Source organism: Pelophylax lessonae, assembly GCF_965119305.1.
Source record: "Pelophylax lessonae genome assembly, chromosome: 2".
NCBI lineage: Eukaryota > Metazoa > Chordata > Amphibia > Anura > Ranidae > Pelophylax > Pelophylax lessonae.
This window is the reverse complement of record NC_138769.1, coordinates 329,635,425-329,654,042: the sequence shown is the minus strand read 5'-3', so window position 1 is coordinate 329,654,042 and position 18,618 is coordinate 329,635,425. Positions and strand designations below refer to the sequence as shown.

At 38.0% G+C, this 18,618-nt stretch overlaps 1 protein-coding gene across 1 annotated transcript in view; it reads left to right on the top strand.

Annotated features, from left to right (window-relative positions):
* Window positions 1-18,618, top strand: part of SH3D21 (SH3 domain containing 21) — a 217,924-nt gene that overhangs the window by 161,011 nt on the left and 38,295 nt on the right. The window contains exons 10-11 of the mRNA XM_082246910.1: window positions 2,650-2,695; window positions 4,114-4,194. Of these exons, the coding sequence (XP_082103036.1) occupies window positions 2,650-2,695; window positions 4,114-4,194 (127 nt within the window). The remainder of the gene's footprint in view (window positions 1-2,649; window positions 2,696-4,113; window positions 4,195-18,618) is intronic.

Here is an 18,618-nt window from a genome sequence, read left to right as displayed (position 1 = left end):
GGTTTCATTTGAAACCTAGGTGTCACATATACACTGCCGACAATATATATACACACACACATATATATATATATATATATATCTATATAGTGAATTGCGAAAGTATTCGGCCCCCTTGAACTTTTCGACCTTTTGCCACATTTCAGGCTTCAAACATCAAGATATAAAACTGTAATTTTTTGTGAAGAATCAACAACAAGTGGGACAGTGGGACACAATCATGAAGTTGAACGAAATTTATTGGATATTTCAAACTTTTTTAACAAATAAAAAACTGAAAAATTGGGCGTGCAAAATTATTCAGCCCCCTTAAGTTAATACTTTGTAGCGCCACCTTTTGCTGCGATTACAGCTGTAAGTCACTTGGGGTATGTCTCTATCAGTTTTGCACATCGAGAGACTGAAATTTTTGCCCATTCCTCCTTGCAAAACAGCTCGAGCACAGATTCTCGATTGGATTCAGGTCTGGACTTTGACTTGGCCATTCTAACACCTGGATATGTTTATTTGTGAACCATTCCATTGTAGATTTTGCTTTATGTTTTGGGTCATTGTTTTGTTGGAATATTATCGCTTGACCAGTGCTCCTTGGGATGTTTAAAGCTTGGGAAATCTTTTTGTATCCAAATCCAGCTTTAAACTTCTCCACAACAGTATCTCGGACCTGCCTGGTGTGTTCCTTTTTCTTCATGATGCTCTCTGCACTTTAAACGGACCTCTGAGACTATCACAGTGCAGGTGCATTTATACGGAGACTTGATTACACACAGGTGGATTCTATTTATCATCATTAGTCATTTTGGTCAACATTGGATCATTCAGAGATCCTCACTGAACTTCTGGAGAGAGTTTGCTGCACTGAAAGTAAAGGGGCTGAATAATTTTGCACGCCCAATTTTTCAGTTTTTTATTTGTTAATAAAGTTTGAAATATCCAATAAATTTCTTTCCACTTCATGATTGTGTCCCACTTGTTGTTGATTCTTCACAAAAAATTACAGTTTTATATCTTTATGTTTGAAGCCTGAAATGTGGCAAAAGGTCAAAAAGTTCAAGGGGGGCGAATACTCTCGCAAGGCACTGTATATATATATATATATATATATATATATATATATATATATATATATATATATATATATATATATATATGTCACATATGCACTGTCCGCAATCCTGCCAGCCAATACCTTAAAATATATATTAGCTACATGCAAATAAACTCATTAGGATGCGTTACTATTTTAAAAACCTTATTTCTATGTATAAAACAAAAAAGAATGGTGCATTATCTCTTTAAGTATACAATTGTGAACAAAAAATATATGACTCAAAAAATATAATATATGAAAAAAAGTCCTCAGATAAAGCTAAATAGCTATTGTAAGACAGTGTAGGTTAAGGAATTCCACCAAAACAAACCACAAACCTCTTACCAGCTGCATGGGATCTCTAGGTAGTAAGAGATCAGTTAGTACTTTTAAAATTAGCCCAGGCCTCCAAAGACTCTCCTGTTTGGCCACTCACAGCCAAGATGGGCCCAGGGTATGAAAGAAACACAGGGCAATATCCATAGCGTAAAACCGTATGCACTAATGAAATGTATTACTAAAAATGCATTCACATAACAGAGAGACAAGGCATCATTCCAAAGAGATGACACCACAGTCCAGGCCCCTCTCAATGTGTTTAGGCAGGGGAAATATACTTATTTCTAATTATAGTATGTACATGAGGCAACCATTTAGGGACACAGGAGCAGAAATACATTCAGGTATCCTGTCACCTTCAGGAAGAATTGGGCCCTAGCAAACAAAAAAAGCTGTTGGCCAGCCAAATATAATTCCTCCCTCTCCCAACATGCTTTAGTTTTTTGCTAGTGTCCTTGGAGGATGGATTCTCTATTGAGAAATGTTTAACTATTTTTTACTGCGTTTTGTTTTGTTATTTGAGCCTGTTAGTGTTTTGTTGGTGTTGTAGACATCCAAGTTGTCTCTGAATTTACTACTGATCTTGTGTTCCTTTATAAATGATAAAAAACAGGATTTTTTTGTAGTTACTGTAAAATACATTTCTTGAAGTACATGCTGGAAGTCAGAGGGGTTCAATTTAGCTGGCCATCTGATTTTTTGTTTGCCATGGTCTCCTAAAGGGGGGCATTATAACCCGATTGTCTATAAATTTAATTCTGACTCTGTGTCCCCTAATGAACTTCAAGAAATGGATTTTACAGTAGGTACAAAAAATCCTGTTTAGATCATTAGACATGCCAGCAGTACTTTTCACACGGTTTGTCTGATGAACAACAACAACAGACTTTTCCCAGTTTCTAATCACATAAAATACTTATAATGCACCTGGTAGCAGTGAGGAGATCTTAGAGGGGAATATACAGTGTGTGTGTGTGTATATATATATATATATATATATATAAACACATATATATGGTTTGGTAATGCTGTCATGTTCTCTATCAACTAAATGTATTTATGTCATTTTATTTAACACTGAATCGGTTTACAATGAGTATACATAATCAATGGACGCAACTGGCTTTTTTAGCTAAATCACATGAAAGGCAATATCCTTTTGTCCATAATAATACATTCTGATAGCTGTCATTTTCTTTTTTCCTGCTATATACTTTCAGAAAGCGAACAAACCTCCTCAAAGAATAGCAACTGTGAAAGGACCAGGTTTGTATATAATGATTCTTATTTCTAGCAACACAATATATATCTTTTTTAGTAATAATTTTATTCTGAGGTCAGACGAATGTATGAAGAGCTTACCTATAAATCCATTATATATATACATTGTACCTGAAATAGATGTTTTTCATTTAAACTGTAAATCTTTTTAGATGTACTTTTAGTAAAGCAGTTGAATGCTCCTCCATTTGGCCAGTGTTGTGGAACACTATATAGCAATGAATTTGCGTGTTGGACATCCATTGCACTTAATGAAAATAAGCAGCTCCAAGCACTCTACTCACACCTTTGGGCATGCCATGTATTGAACACGTACTTGTCTGACCTTGCTAGTCTGTGGCCACTCCCCTGAGCACACTAAATGCGCAATGATTACTGATCTTATCAAGGGTGGGAACAAATTAGTACAAATAGGATTGGGGGGCCCTTGCTACTGTGATTGGCTACTGGTGTCTTAAAGAGGCACCTCAGTCTTTGTACATTGCCAATTATTGAGCCCAATCTGTTAGCTCTGTGGTTGAGCTTCTTTTCCCTTGATTTTTTTGTTATAGACCTTCTTCTCCAATTTGACACTGGTCCTCTGACTAACTGTTTTTTCTGCTTTGGATTTGGCTCTGATGGATTAATACTTTTTTGGTCTTGTCTTTGATACTTCCTAAAGGCTACTCCACATGTGTCTGCCTGTGCTGCTGGTTGAATCTAGCATGCCATTCCCATCATCGAATACTTACAGAACCTGTGCTTTATCCAAGTCTTTAAAAAATGCATGGGATTCCCACTTCTTTGTTGAATGGTTGAACTGCATTTAGATACATATCGGAAAACCCTGGAATAATTTTGTATTTGATAAAGAAGATATACAATATAATAATCTTCATACATCACAGTGCTAAAGCAACAGTATGAGCTTTAATATGAATTGTATTTAATGGAACATACATACAGTATACTGTATACATATAAATAACTATATACATTAATTTTATACGTTTTCTATATAAAATGTGGCAGCTTAAAAAAAAAAAAAAAAACAGTGACAAGACTCATCATGCTTTGATGATACAAAAGATATTATCATTAGAAACACATACCGTCTGAACATTCGTTTCAGCAGCTTTCAACCCACACAGGAAAGCAACTTTGATTCTAAAGTGGTAATGTTCAGTAAAACATTCATAGCTTATACAGGCGTAGAGGTTGAAGCTCCCACATGTGCAACCAAGCAGAAGAATATTTTCAACATTTTTTGTCTCCTCTACAAGGTATATAGAACTTTATTTATGGATGAGGGAAGGGGAAGCAAGGACAAATATATAGTCATTTTTATAGCTTGTAAACTGCTAACTGCTAATTACCCAGGTTACACACACATTCCCAAATAACTTATTTCTGCTTATTTTTAGTGGCTAAAAAAGACCCACCCAGCATGGACCTCAAGCCACCTGTAATCAGGCCGCAGTCTCCTGCTGACACTGTACAGAAAGGTAATGCAAACATTCTGAATACTATTTTTTTGTGTTTTTTTGGGAGTTCTAAAACTGCCCATACACTAGTAAAATTTCATTTTTTCCCCCCAATGCTTAGTGGTTAAATCAGTTTGAAATTTGTTTTCAGTCATAGTGATGAGAAAATAAAATGGAGCAGGATGGAAACTTTTTCTAAAACATACACATTTCTAACTGTGAACGATATTCTTGTAGGGAAACATTTGTACATATTATAATGAATATATATATAAGAATATATATAAGAACATTCTACCCAATATCTTCTGGTGTAACAGTTGTGCTTATACATGCAGTTTTAATCATGCTGCCTATTCATTGTTCACAATAAATATTTGTTTTAAAGTTAGAAAGTAAATCATTTGTATAGTACCTTAAAAAGTTATTCATACCCCTAGAAATTTTCCACATTTTGTCATGTTACAACCAAAAATATAAATTTATTTTATTGGAATTTTATGTGATAGATCAACACAAAGTGGCACATAATTGTGAAGTGGAAGGAAAATGATAAATGGTTTTCAAAATTTTTACACATCTGAAAAGTGTGGCGTGCATTTGTATTAATCCCCCCTGAGTCAATACTTTGTAGAACCACCTTCCGCTAAAATAATAGCTGCAAGTCTTTTTGGGGATGTCTCTACATCTAGAGAGTGAAATGTTTGCCCATCCTTCTTTGCAAAATAGCTCAAGCTCTGTCAGGTTGGATGGAGAGCATCTGTAAACAGCAATTTTCTTTCAAATAGTTTTTATTAAAGTTTTTAGTAAAGTACAGATAAATACTGTCGGTCATCTTTCCCATAAGAGGTGCGCGCAGGAATCTCTATAGCAACATAAACGTATAGATACAAAAACAGGGAGACATATAGAAGTGATTATATGTTGTTCCCGAGTAATGCTCCATCCACCTATCGCTGGATCGTGAACACATCTATTTTGCTGAAATAGTCTGGGTGTGTCGTGGATAGTGCTAGACATCAAAGTAATCTTTTATTTAAAATGGGTTTCAGAAACAAAGTAAAACAGAAGGGAACTTTTGGAGATTAACTAAGCTTTAAACTTGGGTGAAAAATAAAAGAAAATAGAAAAAGAAAATAAAAGGAAAAAAAAATGGACTAAACTGTCTGCATTTACTTCATAATAGATTCATTATACCCATGATATCAGAACCCTATTCGGATCATGCTGTTAAATTTCTGATTGCTTAAATATCTCGTAATGTAATCATTTCCATTTATTTGTGAAAAGTTTTCAGGCCCTGGTTGTTAGCTAAAAATTTCTCATAAATATAATGGGAATTGACCCTTCAAATAACTTCTGAAATGTTTAATGCTTTGGAGGACTTCCATACGGAGGTGATAGTCAATCTTGCTGCAATAAGGATGTGAGATATTATGGTTCTAAATTGTGTAGGGAATGAGTTTATTGTTAGTCCTAATAAGGCCAGATAAGGTGTCGGAGTAGTAAGCCTTCCAGTAATATGTGAAATCAGGGTTCCAAAAGCTATTGAGGGATTTATAAGTCCAAAGTGTATGTAATAAGTTACCCACACTACCACAATGACACCAGCATAAAGGTGATGCATCAGAGTGCCAATTAGACAGTGTGTATGGTGTAAGGTACCACCTAAAGTCCCACATAGCCTACATTGTTTATGTATGGTGTAAGGTAACTTCTATGTAGGATTTTTAAAATGCTCTCCCAATGATTTACACAATAGGATACACTTAAATTTGTTTGTTAGCGCCTGTTGCCATTCTTGTACAAAGAAGGATCTAGAGAGGTCTTTTTCCCATCTAAGCATTTGTGGAGATTTTATAAAAGGGTCTGAGTTTTGAAGGTACTTGTAAAACCAAGATATACCTCCTTTTCTATGGCTTTTCTGGTTGAGATATTGCCACAATTTGGCCTCTATGATGATATTCGTGGTGGGGGTGCATGCAATGAAAGTTACATATTCTCAAGTATGAATATTCTTAACAGCACTTGTGAACAGCAATTTTCAAGTCTTGCCACCGATTTTTAATTGGATTTATGTCTGGGCTTTGACTGGGCCATTCTAACATATGAATATAACAAAATAAAATTATAAGATTCAGCGCTGAATAAATGTAAACTCAGACCAGCAGCTAACACTCAAGTGTAATCCCACACCTTCAATGAATAAATATGCAATAGTGTAGCGCAGTCCGGTATCGATATAAATAGGCAAGCTTATATAAAACTTATAAAACCAAAATCATCGTTGTTAAAAAGCCATGTATGGATAAAACGAAAGTTCATAAAGGTGAAGGTATAAACGGTAAGAAAACACACAGTCCACTAGTGATCCGGTGAATAAAATATTATGTGTGACTTCAGTGCTCATAAATCCCATCACCCGGCATTCTCTGCCTCTCACCTCAAGAACTTGACCCTACAGGGTCTAAAAGCATGAATCAATCTCCACGATGATCAGCAAAAACGATTTCAATAGAGCCAGGTCAGAACCTCCTGCATACCGATATCTCAGAACCGCAAAGGATACACCTTCCCAAAATGCTCCAAAACATATGGATAGAAGAGGAAACAATCTAGTGCTCTCTGTTGCAGTAATAGCATTTTATTGCTCAAAGACAATTTTGCACTTACATTGTATCCCGATTAGACAGGCATAAAACAAGCAGAGTATGCAGCGTGCTGAGAGGTGTCTGGCTTCCGTCTTGTTGGATGGCCGTAGGACCGTGTGACCAATCGGTGGGGGGGGGATTAATACATAATCGGTCAATTTAAGATGCTTAAAAAATCGAATGTATCCACTACATCTAAGGACTGATAGGCTCGGTTCACACATATGCGATGTGGGAACCCTGCGAATCCACTGCGGGTTCCCGCATCGCAGTCGACTCGCAGGCAGTTCACACTGCCATATGCGAATCGCTAGGGGTGTCAATACAAAGTTAACGACACCCCCAGATCAGTTTGCATATCGCAGTGCGAACTGACAGTTCGGACATGAATCGGATCACATTGTTATGAACCACCATGCGATCCGATTCTGCTGCAGACCCAAAAGAGGGTCCTGTGTGTGTTCAGTCCGAATCAGATGCGAAATTAGCCAAACAATCTGTATGGTCTTTTAAGATATGATTTTGTTACTTTGTAAATGCCTGAAAAGTCAAATGTTGTGTATTTCAACAATTTGTAGATTTTAAGGCATGTTGGCATAACACAAAGTATCACCTCTGATATAGTCTAAGGAACATAATATAAATAAAAAATGTGATAATTCATATAATTAATTCATAATTATTCCCCTATATACATACACATAATAATAATGAACACAATATTCCATATATCAACACCTACAATAAGTTATAAACACAATATTTCATATGAGTACATTCAATGAATTCATATAAATATCCACCATGTAATCATAAAGTTGATATGTTTTTCTTCCACCACCAGACAAAATTGGGTTGATTTACTACAATTGGGGAGTGCAAAATCCGGTGGAGCTCTGCATAATAGCAAATCAGCTTACAGGTTTTTTTTTTAATAATTTTTTTTATTAAAGCTTAATTGAACAAGTGGAAGTTAGAAGCTGATTGGTTTGTATGCACAGCTGCACCAGATTTTGCACAGTTTTAGAAAATCAACCCCTATGTGTCCAAAAAATGTAATAATTTCCCCTTGTGTCTCACATCATAAGGTTTGACAGGTGTGAGCAGCTAAACCCGTACACTTCAATGACAGGTTGTCTCAGACTGCAGCTATGTGTGGCTGTTCATACAGCAGCCATCCACCATGTAATAGCTCAAGTCCATTCATGTAAAAAAAAATTATAAAGATGATTTGTTTTCTTCCACCACCAGACAAAATGGGGTTGATTTACTAAAACTGGAAAGTGCAAAATCTGGCAGAGCTCTGCACAATAGCTAATCAGCTTCCAGGTTTTTTTATTAACCTACCTGGCGGTATTCCCCAGTGTGGCTCAGGGTGGAATTTTAGTTCCATTAGTGGTAACCTCGAGCCACACTTGGGGTACCGCCAGGGAGGTTCGCTGGATCCTGGAAGAGGTTACTTACCTTGTCCCCAGGATCCAGCGATGTATTCCGGCAGTGTACGGCTGACGGATCTTCCGAATTATGCTGTGTGCCCTGGCTTCTGTCTCCTGCGAGCGTCGCATCGCAGGGGGGTGGAACCGGCGGCAAATTCAAAAAGTTAAAAACACAAACACACTGATATATTGTAATCCTATTGGATTACATTACTAAAATAAATTGACCTTAGTTTGCCCCCCAGGGTTTTCTCCAGTGCCTTTGCCTGCAGTTTTTCTGTACTTTGTGTCTGAAAACTGCGGAACGACCATGGCATCAAAAAAGCGTGCCGCCACCTCAAAAGCGGTATATGACCTGCTGGAAAACAGCGACAGCGATACAGAATCGCTTGCAGAATTGAGTGATAGCGATTCATGTGGAAGTTCGTCATCGGACACAGAAAGCGATTTCAGCGATGATCCTGCGACTGTGCCGAGCGATGTGCGGACTTGGTGCTCGATTGACTGCGGTATGGAGCATGTAGCGCCCCCAAGATTCCCGTATACTGGAGCACCTGGTATCAAAGTGGATGTTGAGGATTACAATCCCTTGGCATACCTCCAACTCTTTTTGACCGATGAGGTTATTGAAAAGATTGTTATGGAAACAAATCTGTACCAGGAGCAACAAGCTGCTGCGCATCAGAGGTTTTCAAGGAGCAGAATGTGGGAACCAGTGACCAAAGAGGACATCTGGAAGTTTCTGGGCCTAATTATTCTGCAGGGAGTGGTGGGTAAACCCCTGCAGAAGTGGTATTGGACAACCAACAAATTACTAGCCACTCCTTTTTTTGGCACGGTCACGTCGGAATACAAATATTCTCTCATTATGAAATATTTGCACTTTGTAAATAATGAAGAAATTGATGAGACTTCTCATCCAGCTCCAAAGCTCAAAAACATTTTGGAGGTTTATCATATTATTCTGAAAAATCTCCAGCAGACCTATGTACCAGATAGAAACATTTGTATCGACGAAAGTCTAATGGCCTACAAAGGAAGACTCAGCTGGATACAGTATATACAGTAGCATCAAAGAGAGCACGATTTGGCATAAAATCATTCATGCTATGTGAATCAAGTACTGGTTATATATGAAATTCGGTTCTATACACCGGGAAAGGAACCAAATTCAAAGAACGATTCAGTAGTTATGGAATGGCAACCGCTTCGGTTCTTACTTTGATTGAGCTGAATCAGGGGTACTGTGTAACCACAGACAATTTTTACACTTCTCCAGAACTCTATGAGTTCCTTCTACACAACAAGACGGATGCATTTGGGACCGTTAGGGCTAACCGGCGTGACATGCTGACAACCTTTGCCAATAAAAAGCTCAAGGTAGGAGAAATAGTTGCCTGGCAGAAAGGCAAAATGATGGCACTGAGATGGCGCAACAAAAAAGATGTGTGCCTAATGAGTACCATTCACAACACCTCTACTCTCATGGTACACACAAAAGGTGGAAAAGACATAATGAAACCACAACTGGTGATGGATTACAATAACACCATGGGAGGTGTGGACAGAGCTGACCAGGCCATGACATTTTATCCGGCAATGAGAAAACAACAAAAAAAGTATTATAAAAAAATCTTCAGGCATCTTCTTGAACAGTGTTTGTGGAACGCATTCATTCTGCTAAAAAAAAAAAGAGTGACACGCCTGTGGTTCATGCAGACTTTGTTTGTAAAGTTGCCAAACTTATATTTCTCAAGCCCCAAACACCAACGGCTGTATATAGATCGGGATGTCGTGCTGCTGGCGTTGTGAACCCCAGAACGCCTGACTGGTTGTCACTTTATGGACCACATTCCACCAATGCAAAAGAGGTCTGCACCCACAAGGATGTGTGTGGTTTGCTGCTCTAAATGTGATGACACTGGAAGGAAAATCTGAAACGAAACGTGGTTCTATTGTCCTGATTGTGACGTCGGACTTTGTGCTGTACCCTGTTTTAAAATTTTCCATACCCGGGATGTTTAGTGAAGCAATATTACTAATATTGCATCCTTGTTTGGCCAAAAAAAATTTCAGTGTTTTTGATTATGTTATTTACTACAATCTATTGAATAAAAAGTATTATTATTGTTATATTATTATTTGTTATTATTTACAGTTATTTATTATATTATCATTTATGATTTTGCGTTTCAAATTTTATCATACCCGAGATGTTATAAAGAAGAACGCACAGTAAAAAAAAATCATATGTAAATAGTTGGTTTGGGCTGCTAGTCCTTAAAGCGGTTGTAAACCCAAAAACACTAACAAAAAAAAACAAAAACCTGCAAGACAAAGGCATAATGAGCTAGTATGCATCGCATACTAGCTCATTATGTATTACTTACCTTAGAACGAAGCCCCGACATGGACCCCCGGACATCACTGCGGGCGCTGCCATGATCCCTCAGCGTCTCTTCCGGGTCCGGCGGCTCCGGCGCTGTGATTGGCCAGAGCCGCGATGACGTCACTCCCGCGCATGCACGCGGGAGTGATTTTCCGGCAAGCTCCCTGCAAGCAAAACTGAAGGTCCCCCCGGACCTTCAGAGCGCATGCGCCGCTCTCGTGAGTGGTTGCATGCACTGCAAATATCTCCTAAACCGTGCCGGTTTAGGAGATATTAATTGTACCTACAGGTAAGCCTTATTATAGACTTACCTGTAGGTAAAAGTAAAAAAAAACATGATACTACCGCTTTAAGAATTACATGTAAAATAATGGTACCCCTTTTAGCACCTAAAATCTGAAATAATCATACCACCAGGGAGGTTAAAGCTTAATTGAATTAGCTGAAGTTAGAAGCTGATTGGTTTGTATGTACAGCTGCAGATTTTGCAAAACTGTTATAATATCACCTCGTGTCCCACATCATAAGCTTACATTCGCGTGGGCATTTTGCCACAATGTGAATGGCAGGAATTCCTGCCATTCCTGCTGCTGGACCCACTTTGTGCATTCATGTCTATGGGCAGTTGAACACAGCTCAATGATATCTCGGGCACCAGAAATATACGTCTTCATGCTGCATGGGCTAATGTGCTCATGTGAATGAAGCCAAATATTATATTTCTTTTTTTTTAATGTATTTGTTTTATGTAATGATTTGTGCATTTGTTTTCTGTGCTGCAGTTATATCTAAAATTGGTCTTTCTGTAGTCTATGATGACTACTGTAACTCTATATGTAATAACATGACAATCATGTGTTTTGTAAAAGTGACAAATCAGTTTTTATCATTTGTTAAAATTGGTCACTTGCTTGTGATTGTGGTTAGAGTGTAAAATGATTAGAGGCATTACAAGGACGTTCCCTGTGAGCGCTGAGTTATTTTTTTTTTTTCTGTTATTACAGATATTAGAAGTTGTTTTCCACACTCTGGGTAAAATTTAATTGTAAAGTTTAATTGCATACAAGCTTGCCACACAAGTACATATTTGTACAAACACTCATATGAAAATTCTCATGAGTACATTCAATGATTTGACAGTTGACAAAAGTTTCACATTTTGCCTGTTATCTGGTTATCTTAGAAAGTTTGAATGCAATTGGTAATACAGGAGGCATAAGGTAAGTGAATTGCACAGCATAGACTTAAGGAAGTATACTATCGGTGACCCTATGGGGTGTTGACTGAACTTCCTGATGTTACACAACTGAAGTGTCTGTAGCTCTGTGATTAGTTTGACTTCGTACCTGGAATTACTGTTTCGTTTTCCTAATAATTACCATAGTGTTGGTGTCAGAGCAGTTTATGTAGATATTAACAACTGAAGTTTCTGCACATATTATTTCTTTCTTTCATATAGTGTCAGTATATACATATCACTTTACTGAGTATATAGAGCTGATTATATTAGTCCTTGACACAGTCATACAAACCCACTAACATTCTAGCGTCAATTTGGGTGCAAAACAATCACCTACCACACAAAGAAAACCCAAAGAAAAAATATAATATACCAAGCTCCACGCACATAATTCCCTGGTGGTGAATGAATGCAGGACTCTGGCAGCACAAGACAAGCACCCCCCCCCCTTCCCCCCACGTTGCCACTGTCCCTCCCCATTAAGTGTTAATGGACATGCAGATTTAAACAAAGGCTTACTACATTCAGAAAAAAAAAATCTAAAGATGTTAGTCCTTATTGTAAAAAAAAAAACAAACCGTAGAATTTAAACTTTGCAACAGTACTGTCTCTGTGATGAGCGCAGGTAAATGAACGCAGAACTCTGGCAGCACTAGACAAGCATGCCCACTGCTTAGCCACTGTCTCTTCCCATTAAGTGTTAATGGACATGCAATTTTAAGCAAAGACTTACTGCATTCAGAAAAAAAAAAAATCTGAAGATGTTAGTCCTCATTGTGAAAATAAACAGTAGAATTTAAACTTTGCAACAGTACTGTCTCTGTGATGAGGCAAAATCTTTGAACTGAGTGGTCTAATAGGGGATGAGTCACTGGGATGAGTCAAATATTTGTGGGTGTGAATTTTAGTTTCAGCTATAGAAGTCTGTAAACAGCCTGAAAAATATGAAAAGCTAGTTCAAAGAATAATTAAAATAATTCCAATATTCCATATTTACCTGACAAACGCCTTTTAAAACGAACCCAGCTCCCTCGTTTCCATTATGATGGTCCCTTTAAGAGCTGCTTTGGAGAGCACAAAGTAGCTGAACATTTCTGTCTTGAATACCAATGTCTCTTGATTTAAAGATGCAAAATTGCATTTCTGAATAATTCTATGAAGTTATATTAAAAAAAAAAAATACATTTTTAACATGATGAAATCCCAAGGGAAATGAAAAAAGAAAATTGTGAAAAGAAATGAAAAAAAAAAACGTTTTTTGCTCCATGATGTTATTTGAGAGAGAATGCCCCACTAGACATGCCTTGTCACCTATAAACTTTTGCTAATGGAGTCCTCCTTCACACCCCTTAAGTTCCAGGGGGTTAGGAGGTTCCCTCACACCCCTTGAAGACCAGACCGGACAAAATCTTTTAACCCTCTCCTACAAGTTTTCTATTTTCAGTATATATCAAGAAACTGGCTATAAAATTGTAACGCGATAGTACAGCACCCCAGCCATGCTTCATTGTATGTATCCCCCTGTGCCGGGATATAAGTTGTTTTCCTGTTTTGTATGAAAATGTTGTATATGGGTAAAAAAGAAAAAATAAATAAGAAATTACTATGTAAAAAAAATTAAAATAAAGATGAATTGGAAAAGAAAAAAATCCCTCTGTGCCAGACACCTGCTGGTGCTGTGGTACAGGCATAGGCGAAATAGTACACCTCTTCAGGTCTTGCCAAGTGCTTCAAAATTTACCCAGGGTTTCTTCCTTTTACACCACTGTAACATTCCACAGAAAGCATACAAACAATCAGTTTTTAGACATCTGATTAATTTTGCCTGCTCCTGTATCCCCACACTATGGAAATCTACATCATCTGTCATTTTGCTTTTGCAAGACTGAGGACATAAGGATAATGGAGCATTTGACGAGTGTCTTGTAAGGTACAGAGGACAAAACACGTAAAATGTGGTTTCAGTTGACGACATATTCCTGCACTACAGATATTCAGCAAATCTTTGCAGGCTGAATACGTATTGAGGTTCCTGTTTTGCCCTGTGAAGTACTCGGTGGCTTTGAGGTCTGCACTCGATGCTTGTGCAGCTGTAATAAACTCTGAGAGGAGCAGGAAAGATATGCTCAGACAGATATATAGGGGTTGATTTTCTAAAGGCAAATAAACTGTGCACTTTGCAAAGGGCAGTTGCACTCTGCTCCAAGCAGAAGCTCTGTTGACTTCCATCATCCAATCATATGCAAGCAAAAAGTTTTTTTGCATGTGATTGGTAGTGATGTCGCGAACATAAAATTTGCCGTTCGCGAGCGGCGAACGCGAATATCGGCGAATGTTCGCGAACCGGCGAACATTGCGAACCGCCATAGACTTTAATAGGCAGGCAAATTTTAAAACCCACAGGGACTCTTTCTGGCCACAATAGTAATGGAAAAGTTGTTTCAAGGGGACAAACACCTGGACTGTGGCATGCCGGAGGGGGATCCATGGCAAAACTCCCATGGAAAATTACGTAGTTGACGCAGAGTCGGGTTTTATTCCATAAAGGGCATAAATCACCTAAAATTCCTAAATTGTTTGGAATAACGTGCTTTAAAACATCCAGTGTGTGTATACGATCAGATATGATGTTGTATTGATCAGGTAGTGTAAGGGTTACGCCCGCTTCACAGTGACAGACCAAACTTCCCGTTTAACGCACCGCAAACAACCGCAAACAGACCAGAACCGACCAAAATGGGACAGGAACTGGGCTTTAAGGGTTAGGGTTAGGTTTAGTGTTAGGGGCTAGGGTTAGGGTTACGGTGAGATACTTAGGGTTAGAGTTAGTAACCCTACCCCTACGCCTCTAACCCTAACCGTCTAACCCTAAGCACTAAAAATAACCCTAGCCCTAACCCTAACCCTAGCCCTAACCCTAATTCTATTTTTTTTTCTGGTTCTGGACAAGCTACAGAGCTGAAACTTGACAGGTACACTTTTTAGACCCCCAGACACTGAATCACACAAAAAAAAGTTCTTAAAAATTGTAATTTTTTGATAGAGAGCCAATTATTGGAAAAATTAAAAAAAAATAAAAATAAAAAATTTCTTTGGATTTAGCATCTGGGGGGGTCTAAAAAGTGTACATGTGAAGTTTCAGCTCTGTAGCATGTCCGGAACCAGAAAAAATTACGAATTAGGGTAAGGGCTAGGGTTCGGCTTAGGGTTAGGGCTAGGGTTAGGGCTAGGGTTAGGGTTATTTTTATGGCTAGGCTTAGAGGGTTAGGGTTAAGGTTAGAGGGTTAGGGTTATGGTTAGAGGGTTAGGGTTAGGTTTAGTGTTAGGGGCTAGGGTTAGGGTTACGGTGAGATACTTAGGGTTAGAGTTAGTAGCCCTACCCCTACCCCTCTAACTCTAACCCTCTAACCCTAAGCACTAAAAATAACCCTAACCTTAGCCCTGACCCTAACCCTAGCCCTAACCCTAACCCTAACCCTAGCCCTAACCCTAATTCTATTTTTTTTCTGGTTCTGGACATGCTACAGAGCTGAAACTTCACAGGTACACTTTTTAGACCCCCCAGACAATAAATCCAAAGAAATGTGTTTTTTTTTTTTTTAAGTTTTTTTTTTTTTTTAATTTTTCCAATAATTGGCTCTCTATCAAAAATGACAATTTTTAAGAACTTTTTTTGTGTGATTTAGTGTCTAGGGGGTCTAAAAAGTGTACCTGTGAAGTTTCAGCTCTGTAGCATGTCCAGAACCAGAAAAAAAGATCATTTTTCAGTAGAGCAGGGATGGTGGGAACCCCTTTTACACCTATATGATCTTTTTTTCTGGTTCTGGACATGCTACAGAGCTGAAACTTCACAGGTACGCTTTTTAGACCCCCCCAGACACTAATCCAAAAAAAGTCATGCCTGCCACCGTATATATCAGTGGTGGGTGGGCAGTGGCACTGCAGTGGGCACAGTACAATCTGTGGACCTGACAGTCACTGGCACCCAGGCAACTGCAATTATAAAAAAAATATATATATTTTTACTTTGCAAGCTGCTGTGCCACCTTATATATATCAGTGGTGGGTGGGCACGCAGTGGCACTACAGTGGGCACAGTACACTCTGTGGACCTGACAGTCACTGGCAGCCCAGGCAACTGCAATAATAAAAAATATTTTTTTTTTCAATTTGCAACAAGATGCTGTGTCACCGTATATATATCAGTGGTGGGCAGTGCACTGCAGTGGGTACAGTGCACTCTGTGGACCTGACACAGCACTCACTGCAATTATGACAGAGGAAAAAAAAAATATTTTTTAAAATGCAAGGTACTGTGCCTGTGCCACCCGAAATGAGTGTGGTGTGCACACAGTACAGTCTGTGGTGGGTCTGTGGCCTCTCACACACAGCGGGCAGGCAACTGCAGTGTACAATAGATATATATATATATATATATAAAAAAAGAAAAAACTCAATTACCAGCCCTTAAAAGGGCTTTTGGAGACACTAGATATATATATATATATATATATATATATATATATAAATAAAAATCCTCAATTACCAGCCCTTAAAAGGGCTTTTGGGGACACTAGATATATATATATATATATATATATATATATATATACAGTATATATATATATATATATATATATATATATATATATATATATAAATAAAAAAAATCCTCAATTACCAGCCCTTAAAAGGGCTTTTAAGGACACTAGATATATATATATATATATATATATATATATATATATGTATATAAAAAGAAAAAACTCAATTACCAGCCCTTAAAAGGGCTTTTGGGGACACTATATATATATATATATATATATATATATATATATATATAAAAATTACACAAATACCAGCCCTTAGAAGGGCTTTTTGGGGTGCTGTCAGGATGCTGTCCTTACAGCAGTAGTGGACCAAGAACACTGACTAGCAAGACCAGGAACACTGACTAACAACTGTCCCTAGCTTAACAGCAGCAGCAGCAGCAGCTCTCCCTGCTCTCACTAACACACACTGCTTCAGAATGATCTAAGATGGATGCTGCCCTTGCTTATTTATAGGAGGTGGGAGGGTGTGGGAGGGAGATATGCTGATTGGCTGGAAATGTGCCTGCTGACTGTGAAGTTCAGGGTCAAAGTTTGCCTCAATGATGTATTATAGGGGGCGGACCGAACATCGCATATGTTCGCCCGCAGCGGCGAATGGGAACGTGCTAAGTTCGCCGGGAACTGTCCGCCGGCGAACAGTTCGGTACACCTCTAGTGATTGGGTATTCTTCAAAGTGAAGCTTTACTTCATTTACAAAATCCTGAAGCAACTGCACTTGCAGGGTGAAACTGCACTTTGCAAAGTGCATAGTCTATTTGCCTTTAGTAAATCAACCCCATAGTGTTCCTTGTGTCCAGTGCCAGGCAAGGGAGGAGAGGAACCCCCCCCTTTTTTTTTTTATTTCAGGGGACCCTGATCTGAGGTATCTATTGCACTCTTATAGAGTCCATTTAAGTTGCTGTTTTCTGAAGTATGTTGAATGGGTTCTGGACATGTATTTAATGTAATTATGTAACCTTAACCTCTCTTAGAAAGCCCCGTCTGATGACATTCAGTCTACAGGACTGCCTGAATTTTTGTATATTTTTTTTGTCCTTACTTTTTGTGCTCACATTTTGTATATTTTTTGTTAACCTTTGTCAAATCTTCAATAAAAACGTAATGCATAAAAAAAAAAAATGTCTAAAAATGCTAGTTAATTGACTACCATGCTTCTACTTGTTCTTGGGCTTCAGTACATCCTGGCTAGGAACAAGCATATAGATCAGAAGTTTTTACTTTTTTGATTTGCATCTTTTTCCTGAGTGCGTGGTTTGGAAAGTATTAAAGCAACAAGATCAGTGTGGCAACCAGGCAACTAGTTGAAGGTCAGCAATGGTAGTGCCATATTTCTATCATGGCACATAATTTAAGGAAAGGTGTGACAGCTGATTTAAAGCAGTCCTGTTTGCCAAAAAATAAAAATATATAGTCCCAAGCAAATAGGACATAACTTTTAGTATCTTCTTTTCTGATCAATGATTAAGGACCCCATTTATAAAAAGATGACACAACATCTTTATGAGGGGCAAATCAAATACATGATATCATGAAAAGAACTGCAGTTATTATCTGAGGTTTCCAGAAAATTACTAACAGGAAGTCAGCACGGTAGGTGATTGCTCACGTACACAATAGTTGTAATTTGTGTCATTGACTCATTTTGAGAAATATGCACAGATAATCTGTGAGATGAGCAGTAGTTCAAGGTAACTTGTTGTGAGAGAAACAAGAAGGCTGCCACCAATACTGATATTCTGTCAGAAAACGTACATCAAATGGAGGATAGCAATGACCACCAAATATTCTTCTCGTGTCCAACTTTGCTTTAGTAGGATTTTGCATATTTGCGTAATTGCATATTTTTAGAGAATTTCAGAGAGATACAGAAATGGCAATGCTGATCAGAATAAAGTCAAACCAAAACAATATGAATGAATATCTACATGCTTTGTTTCTTACTGATTGTTTTTTAGGGTCTAAGCTCATGTTAGCAAATTGGCTCTTTTGGTATATCCAATAAGACACTGTACAAAGCATTGTGGATGAAAAAGAAACAACCCATACAATCCAGATTTTAGGCTACAATTTATTTTTTTTAAGAGGTTACTTGGATTTGGTTGCAATTGGTTACAG